The 22,377-nt window shown below is 44.3% G+C and overlaps 1 protein-coding gene across 1 annotated transcript in view; it reads right to left on the bottom strand.

Moving 5' to 3' along the window:
* Positions 1 to 22,377, bottom strand: part of LOC104548189 (Wilms tumor protein 1-interacting protein homolog) — a gene marked incomplete at both ends in the record, with an annotated part of 46,088 nt that overhangs the window by 14,180 nt on the left and 9,531 nt on the right. The window contains one exon of the mRNA XM_010194135.1: positions 4,861 to 4,928. Within this exon, the coding sequence (XP_010192437.1) occupies positions 4,861 to 4,928 (68 nt within the window). The remainder of the gene's footprint in view (positions 1 to 4,860; positions 4,929 to 22,377) is intronic.

Below are 22,377 nucleotides of genomic sequence, written 5' to 3'. Positions count from 1 at the left end.
CTTTGGTGACATTTTTAAAGTCTTTTTTTGCCAAGAAAAACAGTAATTTCTTCACATGATATTTAAGCATTGAAAAGGAAAGACAAATTAAAATTACTGAGCTATTTTTCCTTCACCCATGATTATGCAGCAATTTATCAACAAAATGGAACAAGAACATCTGACTGGGATTATTTATTATACAGTGAGGCATTTATTTTTTGTTCACTTCACCAGGAACAGTGTCCCTGTTATGGCTAGTTAGCCATCTGTGTCCTGAGAGCTTTCAGGGAAGGATTAAACTGTCATTTGTTTTATTTCCTTTCATGAAATAACTATCCTAACAGGGCTGAGGCAAGACTTGGATATTGCTGGACTTGCTACCTTAAGGTGGCATGAAAAAGAGTAGCAAGATCTTCCTCGGAGTTAAAGCAAAGCCATGAAAAATACAAGGTTTTGATTTTGTTCTTTTTACCTCTTACACTCAGTAACATGCAAAATCGCTACTGCAGTGCTCCCAATGGGAACTGCGTGGCTTAGGCAATCTCTCCACCATGAAGTGGAATTATCTGTCGATTTTTTTTTTTTAATCTGATTCATTTACTACATTTAGCCAATATGGTTTGGGTCTGAGCACTGAGAGAATGTGCAGCTCATCAGGGCTGGAAGCAGAAGGAAGCGGCACGCGGTGTCCTCCAGGCGTGAGGGTTTCCCAGCCCTCGCCCGTCCCGCTGCACCCCCAGCACAGAAGGCCAGAACAGTTTCTCACGAGGACGACTGCAGCACGTGGCATCCCTTCCCCATCCACAACTCCACCAGTGGGACTAAAAACTTATCGCGCTTCTTCCCTGGAAAGAACGAGCAAAATAAGCCGCCTGATTCAGAGAAAGATAATACGTGCCCTCAGTAAGAGCAAACATGTGGGAAAACTATTTGCTAGAAGAATGTACCTTGCGGCTATTGCCGAGGGTTTAGATGGGTGTATCTGCGTTTTGGATAGCTTTATGGCTGCGCAGTGGAAATTGCTCATAATGAATGATAACATCTACATTTCTCTAACACCTTTCGTCCAGAAATCAAAAGCACTTTTCAAAGAAAGGGTCACATTTTGAATGCTTGATGCTAGCGGCTCCTCACGTCACACTTTTACGGATCAATTTTTTTGCAACAACTTGGTAGCCAAAGCTCTCTGGCACTCGCTGTGCTTTAAGTGACCCACACAGCGTTTCACCGCTGAAGGGCACTGCCTCTGGGGTGGAAGGGACACACCCCAGAGCGGCTGGCACCAGCGTTGTGAGGAACCTCAAAAGGGACAGCTTAGCCAAGGAGGACAAGCCCTGCTCTTACAATGGGTGCCAAACATTTATAAGGATCAGATAATGGCTTTTCTCAAGGTCTTGGCTTCAAGGACCGTAAATAATACTGCAGTGTATTCCCTGTATCACCTTTGATAAAAAGAGCGAGCTGGTCTGTCCTGAGTGAGTGGGAGTTAAAGAACCAGGCATCGCATATGAGCAATCAACTACAGCTCTGGAGACTGCTCCGGAAGGAGCCATTTTAACACAGAAAACAGCAGTAGTGCGGGAGAATTAAAATACTGACATCTATAGGGAAATGTTAAACATTTCTAACAGTTCCCATGTGAAGAAAACCATAAATAATATCCATTCTTCCCTAAAATTTCCTACATTGACTGGTTCACAGCAAGAACCAGTTCAGCTTTTCTGCCTATCCTTGTTCACGTGGTATTTACTGCAGTCCCAAAGGAGAACTTACTGCAGACCCTGTGCCTTGCCTGGACTGGCCTGCAGGACATTCCCAGTATGATGCCACGAATGACAGGGGAGCAGCATCTGCAGTGAATTAATGGGATACATGGAGGTAGCAGTGGGGATGGACAGACCTCTGCAAGAATTAGAGAAAGCGCAAATGGGGGACTCTTGCAGACCACCGCTGCTTTGGCGGGACTGTGAGCAATAAAACATCAACTACTCACATCTGTCCCTGGGAATCCACAGGAAGATCATCCAGCTGTTACAAGTCCTCCCACCTATGCACAGGCCCCTCCAATTCAGTTATTACATGGATTTCACCAATGAGCCCAGCATGACAGCACGGTACCGCCTGCCCAAATTTTCTGAAGCCAGTCTGATTTCTAATTCCTGTTACATTTGTGTCATACTTGCAATAATTTGTTCACAAACTGTGGGATTGCAACTCCTCAGAGCTGAGACCAGGCTCCCATCCTTATAGGAGCATCTCATTCTCCTGATCAGTTCCCAGGCAAACAAAAGCCAAGGAAATCAAGGACACCAATGGGAGACAGTATTTCCTTGGCAGGAATATACTTCAATTATAACATATGTAGACTGCCTCTGTTTACCTCCCCAAATTAAAATGATCTTTTTCTTATGCTCTTACCTAAGAATGAGACCAGAATGTGACCCACTCTGCTTCTGATTGCATTTACTGGACAGAAAGATGCTGCAACAAGCTAAGAACCAAGTCTCCAGTGCAAGAAGTGTCAAGGGCAGGAGCGTGTGCTCACACAGCTGCTGTGGGACAGGGCACGGGCACACAGGGAGAGAGGAAGCACATCTCTGTGGGACACCTCCGGATTCAGGGTATGGGACAACTCCTCCGACTGTTACAATGCCTAGCAGCTCCTATAGCTCTGCTATAGGCAGAGCCCGCAAAGCTCACATGGTAGTGGTCAGAGGACAGAGTGCAAGATCAGCTCAATTAATCCTCAAGCAATTTTTTTAAAAATTCTTTTTTCCATACACCCCCCTCTCCCCCGTCATCTTTAATTTCCCTGACATCCCACTACCATATTGTCAGCAGGGAATCCATAGATGAATATGGACTAAGATTTAGAGTTACAGTAGAGACTGAAATTCTCAGTTATACAGAAAAACCATTTGGTTACCTGCTTTGGACTGAAAACACCTCTTTTTAGAGAGGATTGGGGTTTTCAAGTGGTTAGGAGCAAGAGCTAAGAATATGAAGTAATTAAAATTATTTTCTTTTTAATTGCTACTTTGTACCCTTTTCCTCTGACTTATCTCTGTCCACAGAACTCTAAAACAGGCAAAGTTGTTTTATTTTATTAGGGAAACAAGACAATTCCTAGTATTCTTGCTATGATGTTTGTTCAGGAGAACCAGAGAAAGATGAAATGCCTTTCTGAGAAGCAGCTGGCTTCACACAAGCAGAGACAACATCAGAATTTCATTTCTTTTACTGACTTACGCAGTAATGAGTCCCTTGGTCTGCTTCTCTCTGATCCCTTTGTGCTGCTGGGAATGTGCTAAGACACACCTGTGGCAGCTTTGGGCTTTTAACTCTGCGCCTTAAATGTCCCAGCAGTTTCCCAGCTTATTCCTATCACAACTGTAACCTCAGTTTTCCTGGGAAAATCCCTGCAAGTATCTCCCTCCAGAAGCCTATTACAGAACATGTCTAAGAACTAAAGAGGTTTCCCTCCTTGAAAAATGAACGCTCTCCAGAAGATTGAGATTTTAGATTTCAAATTCTCATGTCTAGGCTGAATTTACAAGCTACTAACAATCATGTCATTAAGTCTGGATGAAAGGTTTTGATCATGGGGAAAGTACGTTCCAACACAGTTCAAACTGAAAATTTCAAAGGTTTGAGTCCCTCTGCCTCACAGTCCACCACTTCTCCCTCTTCCTGTGCTTCTGCAGAAACACAGGAAAAAGATTAAAAAAGGGAGAAAAAAAATAATTTTCTCTCTAAAATGCAAGCAAAACAATAACACATTTCAATTGTAGCACAAAACTTATTTTCTGCATAAAATACAGTTTGTTCTTTTCATCAGGCTCCAGCTGTGGGAAGCTGAGACTAAAGGTGTAACACAGGAAGGTAAATATGGGTTATTTTTTAGGAATTTCCACGATTTTTATGGATTGCATTGATGAGAAACGCATTTGCACGCTCTGAACTGCCAGTAACATTTTTGTTGTGGAATATACTTTCAATAATTTCTTTGCAAAAGCATGACCATAAACTCATTAGAAATGGAAAGTCGTTCTAGAAGACCCAAGCTTCTAAATGAATGGTATTTCAATAAATAAAGACGGTATAAATTCAACGTACCGATTCTTCAATTCATCATCCTCTAAGCTAAAATATATAATTCCTCTCTAATTTCAATTCCCAGCCACACTGTCCTCTTAATTATAAATGGTCTGCCACTTATCAAATCATTCTCTGTGTACTGCACAATCCTCACCCTTAATTGCACAAATATTTTATTTTCGGAACAACACAGCTCAGCAACAAGCTTCATTTTTCTTTTCATTACTCAGTCTCTATTAAAGTAAAGCATTTATAAAAGCTCTGGGCACATGGAGAGAAAATTAGTTGCTCCTCCGTGGCTAACAGTTTTTAGCTAATCACAATGCAGCTCCACATCACTCTGAGCAGAGCAGTGATTAAAACTGCGCCTGCAACAAAGCAACATTGTGCACGGCGATGACGTGCTCCAGTCAGAAATGTCTTCCCTCTTGTTATGATTGGTATTCCCCAGATGTTTGACTTTGAGCTCTAGCTTGGCAGGCGAGGCTTTGTGGCTGCAATTCAAGTCCCAAGCCCAAGCAGCTCCAGTGTTTATTCTCATAATTTACACTTTGTGATGGCTCATGGACAGTTATGTACTCAGTTTCATAGCCACCACTTCAAACTGAGGGCCTGATCCTGCCTTTATGGAGTTGGTGGTAAATGCTTCCCAATTCCAGCACTGGCAGGAGGCCCCAGATGACTAACCCATCTCTCAAAGCAAACAAGCCAATAAAAAAGAACAATTCTGTTTAAAAACAATGCCAATAAAAACATTTTTATGCCTGAAATCTTACTTACTAGGAAGTCTTCTTCACAGTATACTTTGCCATTGACATTGTAGAATGCTTTTCCTCGTAGTCTTCTCCCTGTTAAAATATGGTACCGTCAGAACTTTTGCTCCCTCCTCAACCCAGTCCTTCAGGATGCACAGTGAAAAGCAGACCCTGCTGCACCGTGTGGGTGCCTCCAGGCCCCTCTCCTCCCCAGAGGGTTCCTCCAGAGACACGGGTGAGGGTTAGGCTCTTGGCTCCATCCTGCCTTAACAAATTCCTTATCAATAAACGTTACTTCTCAGTGCAGGTTATGGAACCCGGCTAATACCAGTTCTTGGAAAATTTGAAATCTAAACCCAATAAATGGTTATGCTGGGGGGAAAGGCTCATTTGTAAATTGAGACAATTTTCTTAGCAGGTGAAATCACAGCAGGCATACGTCCACTGCAAGCACCATCAGTGATGTGTTTGTCTCCAGAGGACCAAACAAGGGATACTGCATATGGATGCTCCTGTCATCTTTAAAAATAATACATTAACCAATGCCACAGCAGCTACACCCACAGCTCCCTGTCATACTTAAGCAGTACAAGGCACATTTGACAGAGGGGAGAGCAGAAAACTAATTTTCAAGTCTGGACATTTGCCATTTCATTAGCGCTTGCGGAGCTGGATTGACAAAGCCTGTGATCACTGTTAACAGAGGGCTCCCTTTACAGCTACAAAATGCTCAACAGACTCCAGACAGTCCCAATAAAAAGGATTAAACCCAGGAATTCAAAAACCACAGTTTTAGATACAGCAGATCCAATCTGTCTTACAGTAGAGCTTCTCCACTGAAAGCAATGCCACTTTATCAGTATAAAACCAGAGAGGGAGAAGGGAAACCACACTCATCCTGACTCACCGTATTTCCACTCTGTGCCAGAGTCCCACTGGCCAAAGCTCCCAAACGTTTGGGTGCTCTCATCAGCCATTTGCAGCCTTGGCAAGCAGATGGCACGGTGCTTGCTATGGGCTGCTGTGAGCAGCGACAGAGCACAAGACTCTGTGTTTACAGGTCAACAGACCACCCCTCCCAAGTCACTGCCAAACCTTTTACTCTACAGAATAAGCCTGGACATCTCCCACTGGACAGAGCAGCAGCTCCACCACAAACACCGCCAATCTTTGCAGAGGGTTTGACTCTGAGGGCTGGCGAGCTGAGCCAGCTGGCCAAGCACAGAGAGGCAGGAGTGCTGTCCACCGTTTCCATAAACAACGTTGAGGAAAATATTATTAATTTTCAGTGCTTGACAGTGCCTTTTACACGTTGCGACTGTGATCTGATCCTGGGAAACAGCGTGTGGCACAAAGAAGTTGGGATCTGGGCTGATGCTTTTGGGAAATCACATGCTGCATGTGGTTGTCTGGCGGTTTTACTGTCGTGGCGGAGGGAAAAGCTTCTTTTGTGTGCACATTCTTGGGCTGTCGATCTCATGGGCTGCTGTCTCCATACTGCTGGTAGGTGGAGTCAGCTCTTGTTTGTCTCTCCAGCCTGGTAGCTCTGGTGGGGAGCAGGAGCCTGGTGGTATGGGCTGAGACTGTCCCATCTCCTCCAAGGCTCTTAGGTAAAACTGGTCCATGCTACCAAAACAAGGCACAGGCTGGGACAGCAATCAGGGGCTCATGGGCCTTGCTCGACTGATGCAGGAGCAGCCACCTCTAGATCTTCCCTCCTGCTTATCCAAGCTGTTTGTAAACCTCTCCAGTGAAAGGTAAAGGAAAGATAAATGGAGGGGAAGGAAGAAAAGCAAAGAGGCCAGAATGGCTGTTTAAAGGACATTTTGGCTCTGCCAGACCAGCCTTAATAGATGACTCATCTTTAGATGGCAGAAATGAAGTGGCTGCACTCAGAACAGGGACTTGCCTTGGAAGTACTGATGCAGCACTTCCACCCTGCTCACACACACTGCTGGTGCAGAGTTGGGGCGTTTGTTTCAGGTGGAGAAGCCCTGGCCATCACCCTCACCACACACACATTATGGTTGGAAGCAGCAGAGATAATTAGGGGCAAATCTTGAACTTCGTTGCTGGAAGACTCTCAGAGGAAAGGAACGATCTAATTCAGGGAGGTGTCAGCACCTCCCAAGGCACTGCAGAAGGTGCACGAGGACCTGTACATCCCGCTCCATATCCCACTGTACAGAGCCTGGCAGTGCTCAGGTTGATATAAACACCACAAATTCTGCTCCTGTTGTTTCCTTAATAAAGCATCACTGGCAGAAGCCAATGGGGTCAGAGATTTCCCAGACTGGGAAGGAGCGGGAAGCCTACAACCCAAAACAAACAACGAAAAACAGATGTTTTGGACTGGCTCTCAAAGATGCTTATGTTATCAGATGCGTTTGGCAGCAAATTGCCCTGTGACATGAAACAACATCACCTCACCCCAGTGCAGCAAAGCCATGAGCCTGCATCTCAGCCACCGCACAACTTGTGAGCCCCAGCTCACTGCTCACACCCCACTCTGTGAGCCTCTCTGCCTGCCAGACACAGACCCCTGACCTCCCCTTCCATACAGCTGATGTGGTAAAAACAGCTCTGTTTTACACAGCACTTGCAGAGTGTCACCTTTCAAAAGTGAGGAAAAATACCATTTTCCCCATTTTATAGCTGAAAAAAAACAAGCCACCTATTAGGGAACCAACTTGCCTAAACTCATAAAGCAGGCAAGCAGCTTGCTCACATAGTAATTACTATTGTTAGCAATAATTAATAAGATAGACAGGCCTTTTACCTTAAAGGAATTTCACTCAGGGACTGTACAATAATTACCTCATAAACAAGAAACAGCAAGTTATCACACAAATAGCTGTGGCTGCACTATATTGGCTTCTACATACTGTATTTTAGAAATAAAGGCAAAACCACACATTCCATTTACCCTCCAGAAGAGTTTGCTAAATGACGGCATCGAACACAGTCAGACACCAAACTCTGTGAGTGCCTGGGCACTGTGTGAACACTGCAATCTAGAGAAAGAGCTGGCAGTTGCAGTCAGGGAGACACAAAGCCCAAGGAGCTGCAGCATTGGTACCTCCCAGCCCCAGGGCAGCTGTGCAGCAGTGGTGCAACACCTGGATGTTAGGGTACCTGCCCAGAGCTCCGTGTACTGGACAAGGCGGTTTTACCTCTCAAGGTCCTGGAATAACTTGGGAGTCTGCACAGCACCAGCCTGCTCCGTGTAGCTGTAACCCATTACTGTCAATCAGGCAGAGATTACAAGTTAAAAAGTCTAATGCTGCTTTAGCCAGCCAAGTCAAATGCCTGGCCAGCTGGACGGGGCACCACCATCCTGCCCACTGGTACACAGAGCCTTCTGCTTGGCTTTCCTCTGAATAACTGAGCACAGCCAAGCCCGGGTTACTATTTGCTTTCATAATATTGAAACAAAAGTGTCAAGAGATTCTGACAAAACTTGATACAACTTGCCGATAGCTCATCATAATAATAATGAGTAGTTATAATGAGCAGCCTAGCACAGAGTTCACAAGTACAGTGTTTCACAAACACTGCTTCTTTCCACCTCCTGCTAGATACCACCTTGGCATGCCTGCCCTGTCAGACCAGTTTTCAGCAGCAGCGAGGAAGAAGCCGTGTTTCACACCTGAGCAGAGGAGCAGCAGTCGGCCAGGAATGCGCAGGGGGACACCAGGATGGGGCAGAAGCCGCCCAGCCTGCAGCCCGCAAGCAGGCACCTAATACCAGCTTTTACAGGGAAGCCCTTTATTCCCTGAGTGCTCTTTGGAGCCTTGTTTTATTGTAGAAAATGCAGCTTATGCGCTCACGGTGACAACAAATCCTTGTTGCAAATAACTTCTACATTTCTTGGCTGACACCCACACATTTCAGGGGTAGCAAGCACCAGCACAGGGGGGCTTCCACCACCTCAGGTGGGAGGCAGAGACCTCAAAAATGCTCCAGCAAAGAGTGCAGTTTCATGTAAATAATGTAGAAGTTAATAAAATGCAAACCAGAAATTACTCTGTCCCAAGGAATGATCACAACTGGTGTTTGCAGCCAACATGACAAACATCCAAAACAAAGCAGGCTTTTGGATCTTTAAAAAATATACATAAAATCAGAATCGGCTCTAGGTTTTTAACATTAGTTTTCACATTCAACCAGTGAGTCTCTGGTATTTCAATGCGTCTAGCAATTACTGCACAATTTTTCTCTCCTATGTGTTGCAAACTAAAAGGAAGGAACGGAAGAGGTGCTGCTTCAGTGAAGGACTCAACTCAAAGATCCAGCTTGCAAAAGAAAAATGACCCACAGTTGACACAGGCTGTCCACAACTGCTCTCCCCAGTCTTCACAGCACTTTGCTGGGTGGTGAAAACTCACCAGCCAGGAAGCCAAGATGGGGTAAAACTTTTTCCAGCGCTGTTTAAAAAGCTGCTCCAGGCCCTTGGGGAAAAAAATGTGAATCAGGCCAGGTTTTACAGTTTTCAGGAGGTGCTCCAGATGAGCACTGAAAGTGTCCTGTCCCCTCCCCACAAGCCCGGAAAGCATCTTCAAAGCCCTCCCTGTGGCTGCTAGCCGTGGGTATTTGCCTACAGGGAGGTGAGTTTATCGAGTTGCAGCCGTCAGTGGTAGATCTCCAGTCTCACACGGGATGATGCAACCGCGTCGGGGGCTAACACCCCCCTCACCTTTGTAAGGCAAGAGATAGCAATGTCTCACTGTCACAGCATGGTTATTAGACCTAATTACTGCTTGCAGCATGCTTTGAAGTTGAAAAGTGCCACGCATTATAATATTTTAAGTACTTTGATGATTAAAAACATGCAACCATTGGGTAATAATCATGATTTACTAGTATTGTAGTGTAAGCAAGTTCATGTGAGAAGCCTGCATTGCCTCGTAGCCTGACGCTACTTAAAAACTAACAGCTTCTCTCTGACATAATGGGAATGCTGCAGCCCCAGCCTCGCCTCCCAGATAACGCCTGGCACGTCCTGAGACTACGAGCGTGCTGAAAGAAATACACTGGCGTACCTCCTGATCATCATGATCTCTCTCATGATATTTTAGGTATGCGTGCCTCTTCTTGTAACTCCATGCAGGAAAGTTTAGAGGAAACAAAGTACGAGATGACTAATAATGTCGTGTTATTTCTAATATCACATCTGTGTGGAAAAACAGACCAGTATTTTAGTCAGAAATTGTGACCTCATATAGAGAGGTATCACTGCTAAAGACAATAAATTTGTTAAAGCAGAGCAAATAAAAAGCCTGAACAGACCAAGCTGTCTGAGTACCTGCCATTCCTGTTGGCTGGGGACATGCCTGGGTAGATGTGACAGCACATGAGCACAGACCTCAGCCCTGCTGCTGCCCACCTGAGGCCACAGCATCTGGCACTGCTCAACAAAAACATAAATTTCAGCAGGCCAAACTCCATAATTTTGTTTTGGAGGAGTCGCTGGCATAGGTCTGGGGCTGCTCTGATTGAGAGCAGGTCCAGGGGCTGCCCATGCTCCCAATGCGGACAGCACCCAAACGCACTTTCACATACCATGTGCCGTGACAGGGACCATCACTGAGTCCATACAGGAGTGGCTGGTGCCCAAGTGATGTCCCCTGTGACTTGTGGACACCACCATGACAGCACATGGTGCCACGATAGAAACCTCCATGGGTGCTCTCAACTGAACTCTGGCACGGACGCTGCAGCTTTTCTTGGCGTGCACGGTGTCACCTGCCCTCTGAAGAGCACCTGTGTGCTTTCTGAAGTACACATTTTTATGATGGAGAAACTGAGACCAAAATAATTCAAAAGCTGAATAGTGAATGAAACATCCAGAATCCAGTCTGTTCTCTGCAAACCCCCAGGCTGGAGAGTTACTATTTCTGAAAAATGGAAGCTAAACTTTAAATTGCTGGATGATTCCAAGAGCTGACATTTCAAGAAAAATACCAAGTTTTACAAACATGGAATAAATAATTGAAAATATTAGGTAATAACAACCCACCTCAGCTACCTCCTCTACCCAGTCACCTCAAGATAAAACTAATGCAGAATTTCACCCAGGAGATCCGTTTTCTTTTACTAGGTAGAGGAGGTTCACCTGCCCAGGAATTAAAGACCTGCCAAAAGAAAACAAAAGCTTCCAACACTTCTTTATTTCTTACTGTTTCTCCTTGACTCACATGTGAGTTTGTGCCCGCAGTTCTCCATCCCTCCCTCTGGCTTATGATTGCCTATCTGCACAGAGATTTTCTTTACACGGGATGTCTGTCACTCCACCCACTTGAGGACTGGGAGCACCGAGGCTGCTTTCGCCTCTGAATAACTGTTAATTAAATTTTCTCCTCCGTCTCCTACAGGGGACTTGCACAAAGCCACCCAGCAACGTGAGCACAACCTCTCCATGACGGGGTCCTCTCGGCAGGCAGGGGCAGCGAGGACTGCGCCCCAGCCCCTGGCCTTGGAGAATCCTCCATCCCCCACCACTGCCCCGTCCCCTCCTCACAATGCTCAATTGCTCAGGCGTTGTGAAAGGAGGGGTGAATTTCTAGGGCTTTCAGGGTTTTTATGATAGAAAAAAAAAATTCCTTTGAATAGAAGATACTGGATGTTGGCAGAAGCCACTTTTCACAGACTCCAGCCGTTTGAAATCTGAAACACTAAAAAGTAGCTACTGTGGATGTGCTGTATTCTTCTTTTCAAAGCAATCTGGCACACAATTTTGCTCCCCCGTTTCAGGACCCAATCCTGCATTCCTTTCACGCTCAGACTCCCATTGACTTTAAGGAATGCAGGATTGGATCCTAAATGTGTGCTTTACTCACACAATAGCTCCTCATGGTTACGATCTATTGAGAAAGGCACACTTTAAAAACCATTCGGAATTGCAGGCTCATCCACCAGGCCAGAATGCCTGCAAAGATCTCCCATTATTTCAGGAAAAATGCTCGGTGTGTGAATTACACACACACACACATTTTCCCTGTTTCAAGCTGCAGGCACAGCTTAGCTTGAGATGCATCAAAATATTTTGAGCACCAGCCTGATAGCTTATAAAGAAACCACGTGTAATTTTCGTTTTTGAAAAAAAGCAAAACTCTAGGGGGAAAAAAGACCACCAAAGAAAACACATAAGTAGCTGAATCTTTAGGACAGTTTTTCAGAGAACTTTTGTAAAAGCCTCTAAAAGACCTGCACCGGCAAAGACAAAACAGAGCCTTGCACTGCTATTTTTGAGGATGCTGTATATTGAGTTTCGAGGCTATTACGATGCAAATCTCAAATGTACAAGCTTTTTACTTGGCCATAAACACAAAACAGTATACATTGTCCTTTCAGAAGAAAAGGTTTGCTGCTAAAATAGCAGAAGCCCTACGTAAATAACCAACATTCTTTCTGCCTGAGGTCACTGACTTGGCCTATTCAATTCCGGGCTAGTCTGGGATTTGACAATCTAAGCAGGGGAGAGGCCCTTTCCTTTTTTTCAAAAGAATGCTGGGATTTTATTTGAAATTTAAACTCTTGCAAACAAAAGGTGGCATCGCATGCTAGAGGCCTATGAAGGTGGAGTACAGGATGTGTATTGTTTTCTCCCTTTACACAGATTTTTTCAGGAAAGAGTATTCAGAGTCCACGAACAAATTCTAATCAAATATTATCATCAGGTAGGCAGACACAGCAATATACGAACAAGCACTTTCAAGAGATCAGGAGATTTACTTTTTAATAATATCATTGCAGGGAAAGCATAACAACGGTTTAAACTCATAATAGAAATTATAATTTAAAATAAATTACTTTTAAAATCTTCATTGAAAATTCCTCCATAGTTTAAGTTCCCTAAGTGCATATTTGTACACTAAAAAAGAGCTTTTCAGTACAAATGAACTGTAGCTACAAAGTCAGTATTCATTCTCATTCTCTATCTCAAGTCGATCTGTGCTGGAGTGGCAGATGGCAGTTAACTATTTTCCCTCCTGATTACTGGTCCCTGCTCTTACTTGGAGTCTCACAGAAGTCCACTCTGGTATAACACAATTATCGTTTCCATTTCTGGGCTGTTATCCAGGCTCTGCACTGCTCTGTGCCACCTCTGCAGCACAGGAGCAGGGTGCCAGCTCCCGCCACAGGGATGTGGCCAGTACCACTCGCCTCCCATGGCAGGCGACGGTGCAAAGCTGAATTTGCAGCTGGTGTAAATCATGGCAGCAGCACTGAATTCATCACAATTTATACGAGCTGTAGACCTGCCCCAAGGTACTCTCTTCACCAGAAAAAAGTCAGTCTTTGCTATGCATTCACTAATGTGTGGTAAAATCCAGATGAAAACAAGGCAGTTTATCATTCTGACATGTTTGTAGCCTAGGGTAAACTCTAGACTTTCCTCTGCAGTTTACCTTAACCTGCCATGATGTCAAAATGAAAAACTTCATTATCTTCCCTAGGATTTTGCCTTGTGTCAGCTACCGCACTGAAGGAAACACCTTTCTATCCAGAAAGCACACCTTTGCTGCCAAAACCCCTCTCATCTCTGCACTGAGGCAAGTAACATGTCTTGCTCTGACCCACTCTGCAGCATTCACCACCACCACAGCCAGCAAGCCCAAGACTGGGTGGAGAGGCCATGAAGGGTACATTTCTGCCCCAACCTAGCTGCATGACTTTAAACTGTCAGTTGCCAGCAGGATTATGTAGATAGATAGCTAATATCTTTTGTTACCTTGCTGGAGAACCCCACCTTTCTTGGCAGGGTATCCCTAGCCTCTGTGCCATGTTTACTCTAGTGTGGAATTCTCTCTTCCTTTCTCTCTCCTCCTACTCCTCGGTCAGGTTATTCAACCAAAAGGTTACTTAATGCTGCAGGGACAAGAAGATCTCTGACCTCTGGTACTCGGGCAAAGCGTTCCTGTGCAGACTGTATTATAAACTTAGCAGATACCTTCAAGCTTCCATATAATTTGCAGAAGTTAAAATTGGCAGATGTTTCCTTTCTCTCTCCCTTATGTATTTATTCTATCCCATACACCCATCAATTTCAGGGTTAAGGCATAAATTATTTCCATGGAGCTTCAACAGAAAAACTTATGTTGAAAAGGAGTTTGTAAAAACATAAGCCAAGCATGTATTTAAAGCAGAAATACAATGGCTTACATTGGTCTAATAGCTATTTTGAGCCTACATATTAACATATCTTACAATATATTTATTAATATGCTAGCAAGTGGACACGCTAACAAAGAAATGTAAAATAAAGCTCCAAAGGTACTTCAATTAAGGTATTTCTTTTCATGGCTGTGTTCACAAATGCAAAAAAAAAAGTGAAGAGCAAGGACAAAACAACACAGACCACTGAGTAAACACCATGAGAGGGCTCCCCACCACTCAGCTCTTCCCCCAAGGCAGCTTCCACTGTGGGAAGCTTTCATGGTTCCATCACAGACCCTACTCCTTATCAGCAAAGAATTCCACTTTTCCAGCAGCTGCCTGTAAGCCAGGACTTAAAAAGAGTACTTGTCTTATCACACTATCCCAGGGTCCCAGTGCCAGCACACATTTTTATGGCAAAATAAATCCATCACCAAACTGCAGCCTATTCCAGCTCAAGTCTTCCTGACTCTGCACGATGCAACCTTCCCGGGCAGCCTTGCTGGCCGCTACCCATGGTACGTTGTGGGTGGTTTTCATTCAAGCTCCAGTAAGAACCACCACACTGGCAGCAACAAGGATCCATCTAATGTAGTATCCGGTCTGCAGCTCTGGCCAAGAGTGGAAGTTCAATGGGAAAAGAGCATTAGAAACAGGGCTCACACAGGCTGACGTGTTCCCAAGAATAACCTCTCAGCTTCCAGCAGTCAGCACTTAAGGCCTTCCTGCACCGCGGGTTGCATCATAACTATTATGTTTAATAGCCTCGCTGGACCAATCTTTCTTTAATTTGTCTAATTCCTCTATGAGATCATTTATACTTTTGGCCTCCACACTGTCCCTATGGCAGTGAGTTCCACAATTTCATTATGCATCAAATGAAGTGTTCCCTTTTGTTTCAAACCTCTACCAGTGTCAAGCTTCTGTTGCATCCTTAAGAATGAAGCAGCTTCCACAGTCATCACCACCAGGCTAGAGAAGAGCTTTCTAAGTCAAAGCCTGAAACTTCAGTCTTGAACTGCACCTGGAAATGAATGGGATGCAGATCACAGGCACAACTGGTATTTTTATCTAGCACTTTTCTGAGACTCTGCTCGGGTCCTTGTTGTACAATACAGAGGTGGACACATATAAGAGGAACTGATGGTCGCTGACTCAAAGAGTTCACACTCTGCATGTGAGCTCCCTGCAGGAGACATGACCAAGCCACCAAGTTCTGCACTGCCTGAAGTTAATGAACATCATTCTCTTCTTCATTCCAGTTCAGCCTCAACTAAAAATCATAGCTTAGCCTGGCTCTGAAGCAGATGATCAAAAATCTGATCAAGCGCTGGAACAGCAACTCAGATTGTTGAACATCATCTCTGCACAGAGTGAGCTGCAGCATCACCTTCTCTCTTAATACTTTATACATAAAAGTATGTTGAATAAAAGGAGTGGACACAGCCCAATCCTGTGGCAACACGCACAGAGCCTCAAGAGAGATGAGCAATTTCCCTAAACTATCTTCTGCGTTGTCTCAAAAACAAGAATGGATTTGCACAGGAACAATTTACTTTCTTCCTCCCAGTAGCGTCAGCACCTCAGTGTGAGCAGCATCAAAGGGCACTGCGGATGAACCTAAACACATCAGCAGTGCTTGACTTGAGTCACATCCAGAAAGTGTTCAGCAGCCAACACCAGTGGCACCCATGTGCTTGTGAAATCAAGTGCACGGTGCTCAATTCTAATTCCCTTGAGAGAAATCTTCCCAATGAAGTGAGATTGTTGAGATCCACAGTGCCTAGGAATGCCATCTTGAGCAACTATAACTTTTTTCTTCATGTGATAATGGAAGAATGTATCAGACAATGGTCCTTAGGACCAAGAACACAAAGAAATCTTAGAAAGATTAGTACACAGTGGAAAAAAATCTAAATATTCTCAGGATGGCAAGGCATTAAATAATTCTGCCAGTTTTGAAGCATATTGTTTGGGTTTACATTATTTAGCAGTAAGTTCAAAGCACTGCACAGAGACGACTCTTCTCTTTTTCACACTGGTGAGCAGTTATACTGAAGTTAATAACGTTACTTCAGATTTATTCTGCGTAACTTAACAAAACCTTGCTAGGACCTTTGATACGTGTTTCAAATGAAATTACAGTACATTTTGCTGTAAATAAAATAAACCTGAAAATTATAGTTATTCTGAGTTACTAAAATTAACTGAGGCTTGCTCAGCCAATTCAAAAAATAATCAGAAATCAGCCCCTCAAAGTGGCCTGTCCTTGACGTTTTGTGGTGGACTGACCACAGCTTCCTGCACCAGGTCACATTAGTACTAAAACCACAAGCAGCTTCCAAGACAGAGAGCTGAATAGGTAGGACTCCTGATAGTACACTCGCTTCTTTTGGCACTCAGGTACAATAAGGATATTGTTCCTTTTAATGCTTAGCTTTCCTTTTAAGAAGTATGTGAGATTTCAGCCAATTCTCCCCAACGATTAGTTCAGGATGAATGTACTTAACTCAGGATTCAGCTGGAAAGAGCCCAAGTAGATGCAATCAATTTTCCACTAAATCCACTTCCTTCCTCTCTTCCCTACCCAGCATGAGACATCAGCTCACCACTACAGCCCATGACGACTAAGACAATGAAAACTGCCTTCAGCCACACTCCTATCAAACTTGGTTATTCCTTCCTTGATTTTCCCTGGTTTTCTGTTTTCACATATTCTGTTCACTAACCCAATGTTTGGGCTAGGTAGCAGAGCAGCTATACAGCAAGTCTGAAAAAGTAACTATACAGCAAACCACAAACACCAAATGCATCGGCTGCTGTAAACCCCAAAGTTAATAATTCAAACCTGTACAGAATCAGCTGCAGAACTTCATGGATAAAGGATGACTTTCCCTTTTGCACATATTTAACTGGAACTTTCCTGGGTTTTAATGTGCAGGTACTGAACATAAGGAAAAACTTTTTCACTGTGAGGCTGACAGAGCATGGCCCAGGCTGCCCAGAGAGGTTGTGGAGTCTCCTCTGGAGACATTCAAAACCCACCTGGACACGTTCCTGTGTGACCTGGTCTGGGTGATCCTGCTCTGGCAGGGGTTGGACTGGTAGAGCTTTCGAGGTCCCTTCCAACTCCTAACATTCTGTGATTCTGTATCTGCCAGCATCCTCACTGTGCCATCCCTGTGCTTAACACTGAATTATCTCCACCACCATCACCTAAACACCACAGTACTTCTGAGATACTGGCTGCTGGCCGCTTTACTTGAACCAACCTCATGCAGCACTGCCTGAAAAAGAACAGTTGTAACAACAGGGATGATTTGCTACTACAATTTAACCAGGGTAATAAAAAATAACATCTGTTCAAAAACAAGGCTTAGAAAACATGATCTCTGGCTCTCACCTACATGCCTTCTTAAGAGTTTAAGCAGATGGTTTTCACCCTCATTTCCTCAAGCATATACATTCTCCTTTGATAAATAACTTGTGGAAACAGCAAAACAAGTCCTGGTGGCTGTGTATTCTTCCAGGCTTTCTTTCCTCTAAAACAGCGGTCTCCAAACTTTTTTCATCGTGCTCCCCTATCAGTAAAATATGTTTGAGCATGCACTCCCAATACATGCATATTTATTTATTAATAAATTAAATACATCTGCTACTGAAGTATTTTCTTCCCACACACCAATGGATCATCCTAAGCACTCTGAGCACTTTGGAGACCACTGCTCCAGAGACCACTGGATTGTTAATACTGATTCAGCAAATTGTTTCCATAGGACTGAATTTATACTGCTGTGGTTCCTAAGGTCGGTAATCCACTAACTCACTCAAGTAAGTAATCTGCATTATTTCCAGGAAAAATTTTGCAGGGAATGCAGTTGAAAGAGTAAGAGCATGGAGTACTCAGGCAGTCAGCTAAGTGACTGAGGGGTCTATGACCATATCCAATGTAATGGTAAGACACATCACATTTGTTTTAAAACACATTGATGGATTGAGACACAGCAGTTGGTAACCAAAAATGATTGCTAGATCCATTCCTGTTGTTAAATATGCATTAAATCAGACATGTTTCACTCTGCACAGGTACAATGAAAAGCTGACAGACATTAGTGGCTGTATTCTGCATTTGCACAGGCACCATGAGTCACCTACAGCAGTCGAGTCAGCTGTGCTGTCAGAAGCCAGCAGCCACTGCTGATTTTATTTCTTCTTATGGGAGATACTATAAAAGTTTATTTCCTCCACTTCTTTGCCTATTTCTTGCCTAGCTCATCATTCATTTTTATTACAACTATTCCAAATACAGTGCAACTTCACAGGACCGTGGCAAACAAAGAGTCAAGGCTTGATAGTTTTAAGCAAGAAAAATCAGCTTGGGGGCTGTGGCAGAGGAGGAGAAAGAAGCCCAAGGAGCCCAGGGACCAAGGAGCACTGCCAGAGGAAGGTAGGGCTGGGCAGAGACGAGGTGGGAGCCCCCTCCCAAACATGGGCAGGCTGCCTGCCCACACCATGGCTGAGGGAGCAAGATAGAGGCAGCAGGCAGGGGATGGCAGTGCTAGGGACTGACAGCTGAGTCATGGGGGAGAAGCAACATCAGCAGAGAGGGAGGTGAGGATGAGGTTATACGGGGCCCTGAGCAAGAAAGGGAAGGAACACAGAGGATTTGCAGCTATAAAGGGAGCTTGTGAAGGCAGAGAGGAGTGATACAGGGCACAAAGCAGCAATGGAACTCCTCAGCAAGCACCCAATACCTCTGTGCCACCTGCACTCCATGGGATGAACGGCCGGAGGACAGGGAGAGCATCTGTGGGACTTGAAACCTGTTTTTGCAAGCCTGTCCCTAACACCACAAGGCTGCAAACACGCATGGGGGACTCTGGGAATGACTTTTCAAGGCCCCAGTAACCTCACAACCAAACAAGTTTATGATAGGATCTGAATGCCATCTCAGGGACCATGACTGCAAACAGCCTCCCCTACACTGTCCTGCCTGAAGCACTCCTCCCACATTGCACGAGGCAACAGGAGCGCTTGCAAAACCACTCGGCAGAGGATGCTTTGCGAGTGTAAGCAACGCTTACCGCCTCCAGTAGGCTTCCACATATCTCTAGTCATATCACATACAAAATAAAATTTAAATGCAAACATACAGAGCTACACCTTCACCCGTAACTTGGCTTTGTGGGACACAGCACAGAGACTGGAATGCTCTTTGCCATTTCAGCTTGCAAGGTGGTTGTTTTGTCACCCAGGAACAGCTATGTTGTGGGTGAAATGCTGAAGCATCTGAGCCTCCACAACCCCAAGACAATGGTAGGAGATTATCGTGGCCCAGGACCACAGGACACAGACCTCAAGTACTAAACATCCATGAGAAGAGGACCAAGCATCCAGCAAATGCTTAACACTATTCCCCAAGGAAGCCCTCCTCACTCCTTGCATGCCCTGAGGACTACACCCAGAATTATTGCATTCCTATTTTTTCCACCACTGTAAGAAAATTCTCACTAATTTATTTGAATGTTGAGTCAGGAGAGCTGAGGGGCTCTCAGGAGAGGGTGGATCACCAAAAGAAGGGATAGCACAGAGCGTCTACGTATTGGATACCAGCCCCAGCCAGACTGCTTTCATCCTCTGCAGCCCAGCACCGATCTCCAGACACACACCGACACCACGGCGTATCGCGTTATCTCTGCTGGCTGCCAAAGTGCGCTGCCTGAGCTTGATCAGATACTGTGACTTGATCAGGTCCTGTGAACTGCCAAATGCAGTCGATAATCCTGTAAATGGAGGAGTACTGAATACAGGCTGGACCTTGGCCATCAGGGAGGCCACGGAGGGGTTTTGCTTCAGATTTGCTTTTAGAAAGTATTTACTGTACCTAATTCAAGACCGTGGGATTGAGTTTGTAAGCATGAAGATTTCCTATTTTTGTTTTTTGTCAGTTCAGTGCAGAGCACCCACGTATAGGTTTCATGATGGTAAAATACTAGGAGTTTCTCAGTAAAGCCATAAAATAATTCCTTCCTATTTCTATCATGGTGTTCATAAAGCTATATTGCAAAATTACCTGCTTCTTATACAGGTACAGGGAACAGGCTCACCTGGGGCAAGCCACACCATTAATGTCAGCATCATGGGAGCAGGCTCCTGCTGACCAGCTTAGAGTTCATGCCACTTTCCACACAGTCCAGAATACTTCAACATTAACTGAAACTGGATTTGGCCATCAGTGATGATAAATCTAAAAAGTTGCAGTAGAAGTTCTGGTCAAAGGCAGGATTTTCAGGAAATGAGCTATTTATTAGAAGGGTAAAAAATGCTTTCTGGCTAAGATCAAATTTACTGAGTTTCTTCCTGTACTATGTTTTTGAGGGAGAGAGGCAGAGAAGACTGGTTGGGAACAAGAGGTCTTCCCTACCTGAGTTAAAACCAAGTCCAAGGATAGGAGAAAACATCCACTGCTGGTAAATAACTCTGGAAAACGACCTGTATGAGTCAATTTACCAGTACCAAGCTGGTCATTCTATAACAGTAAGTTTATAAGCAAGCAAAACATCCAGCTGATGTCAAATACCAGAGGTCACCAAAGCACTTTCCTTGGTGCCCAAGCACAGCCCACTGCAGCTATAATCGGCCAATCCTCCCGAGTCCTGTCATTTCAATGGGAAAAAATTTATGGTTGCTTATGTAGGCTTCATGCCAAGCCTGTTTCTCTGATAAGCTTCTCTGGTGCATTTGTGTCTCACATCCGATTTAGAGTCCTCTGAACACTGGAGACAGCATTCCTTGAATACTTAAAATAAATTAAAAACACAACGTTGAGCTTGGACAGAGGAATGAGAATGTTATTCACGTGGCCCAGGCACTAAGGGCTCTGGGGAGTGGTGCTGGGAAAGTAGTCTTTTTAAAATCTTACATTAGTCCATGTATTTAATAATATATAATCCTCAAAATGGTCCTCCATAAACTGTAGATATGCATTATTTGAGCAAGTAATTATTTTCAGTAGCATGCTGCAGCAGCTTATGGCTTGGCTGCCAGACACTGCAACTGTTTCCTCCAGCGAACACATCTCTTTGTGAAATAACAATAATTATTTAGTAATTTTCAAGGTTTCTCACTTCTCCAGTACTTCGACCTCAGGATCTCAAAGTAATTTCAAAATGATAATGAAATCAGCACAATATCATCCATGTGAGGTAGGTAAGACTTCTTACCTCCACATAGGTAAAGCCAGACAGGCTACATGATCTGCCTAAGATGACAAGGAAGCCCATAGAAAGTGGGGTAAAACCCCATCCTCTCACTCACAGGGTCCATTTACCCCTTTGTGACCACCAACCTATCAATCCCCTCAGCTAAGAATTTTTTCTCTGTCGTTTACCAATACCCTCTGCCAGAAGAAAGCCTGAAAGGCAGAATGCGAAAGTTTGCTGCCACTGTTTATTTTATAAATAGGAAGACAAATGTTACCAAAAAAAGATATTTTTATTTTTGTTTTGTACATGGCAAGATTCTTAGGGGAAACAGCTTTTCTGGACCTGCAAGAAGTAAAAGTATCCTTAAGGTGAAGAGTGGCAGTGGAAGTCTGTACAATTAATTTGTAAGATAAAACTCAGGCTGCTTTCTGGTGTGGAACATCAATGCGTTTTCAGGCCATACAGATATATCTCCCTTGAAATAAGCAGTAAACAAGATTTATTATTAAGGATGTAACTTAGCCTAGATAGGAGGAATGGATGAGGTGCAAAGCAAGAGAGTCCTTTTGTTAGACAGCACGTGAGGATGAAGATAACAGAAGTGGCAAAACCAGATTTCCTCTTCACAGCATCCTTTGCCAAGAGCTCCTGGTCTCATTAGGCAGGATTTGCAGGGCAGGAGTGAGAGGTGGGTGCATGGCCTGGCAAAAGGGAAGAGGAGAAGCCCTGCCACTGCACGGCAATGTCCAAGACTGAGGACAGAGAGCAGGAAAACAGGGGACAGGAATAAGAACAGAAAACTACTCAGTTGCAGAAGAACGCAGGAAGTTTGGCGAAGAAGCTTTGCTGGTGAGCAAGGACACACTGAAGTGTCCATGGCTGCAAAGCAATACAGTCCTGCCTCCTTGGTAAGGGGGTGATGATCTACCAGCACTCTGGAGTGCCCCAAGACCCTGGGCACTCAGGGATCCAGAAGCCTAAGATATGCGTAACAAGTCAAAATGGGAAAGGTCCAGGGTACAGTAAGATTTCAAACAGTGCCAAGAGAAAGGGGGCAATCTCACTATTTTCTGGAGAAAAAGGTACTGACATGCAGTTAAGATCTTTACTAAAAAAAATCCACTGTGCTTATTTGAAATTAAGAACAGAAGATACTGGCATGGAAATACCAGTAAAGT

The sequence above is a fragment of the Mesitornis unicolor genome, unplaced genomic scaffold (assembly GCF_000695765.1).
Source record: "Mesitornis unicolor isolate BGI_N332 unplaced genomic scaffold, ASM69576v1 scaffold46001, whole genome shotgun sequence".
NCBI lineage: Eukaryota > Metazoa > Chordata > Aves > Mesitornithiformes > Mesitornithidae > Mesitornis > Mesitornis unicolor.
The sequence above is the reverse complement of the archived record's forward strand: the minus strand, read 5'-3'. Positions and strand labels throughout refer to the sequence as shown.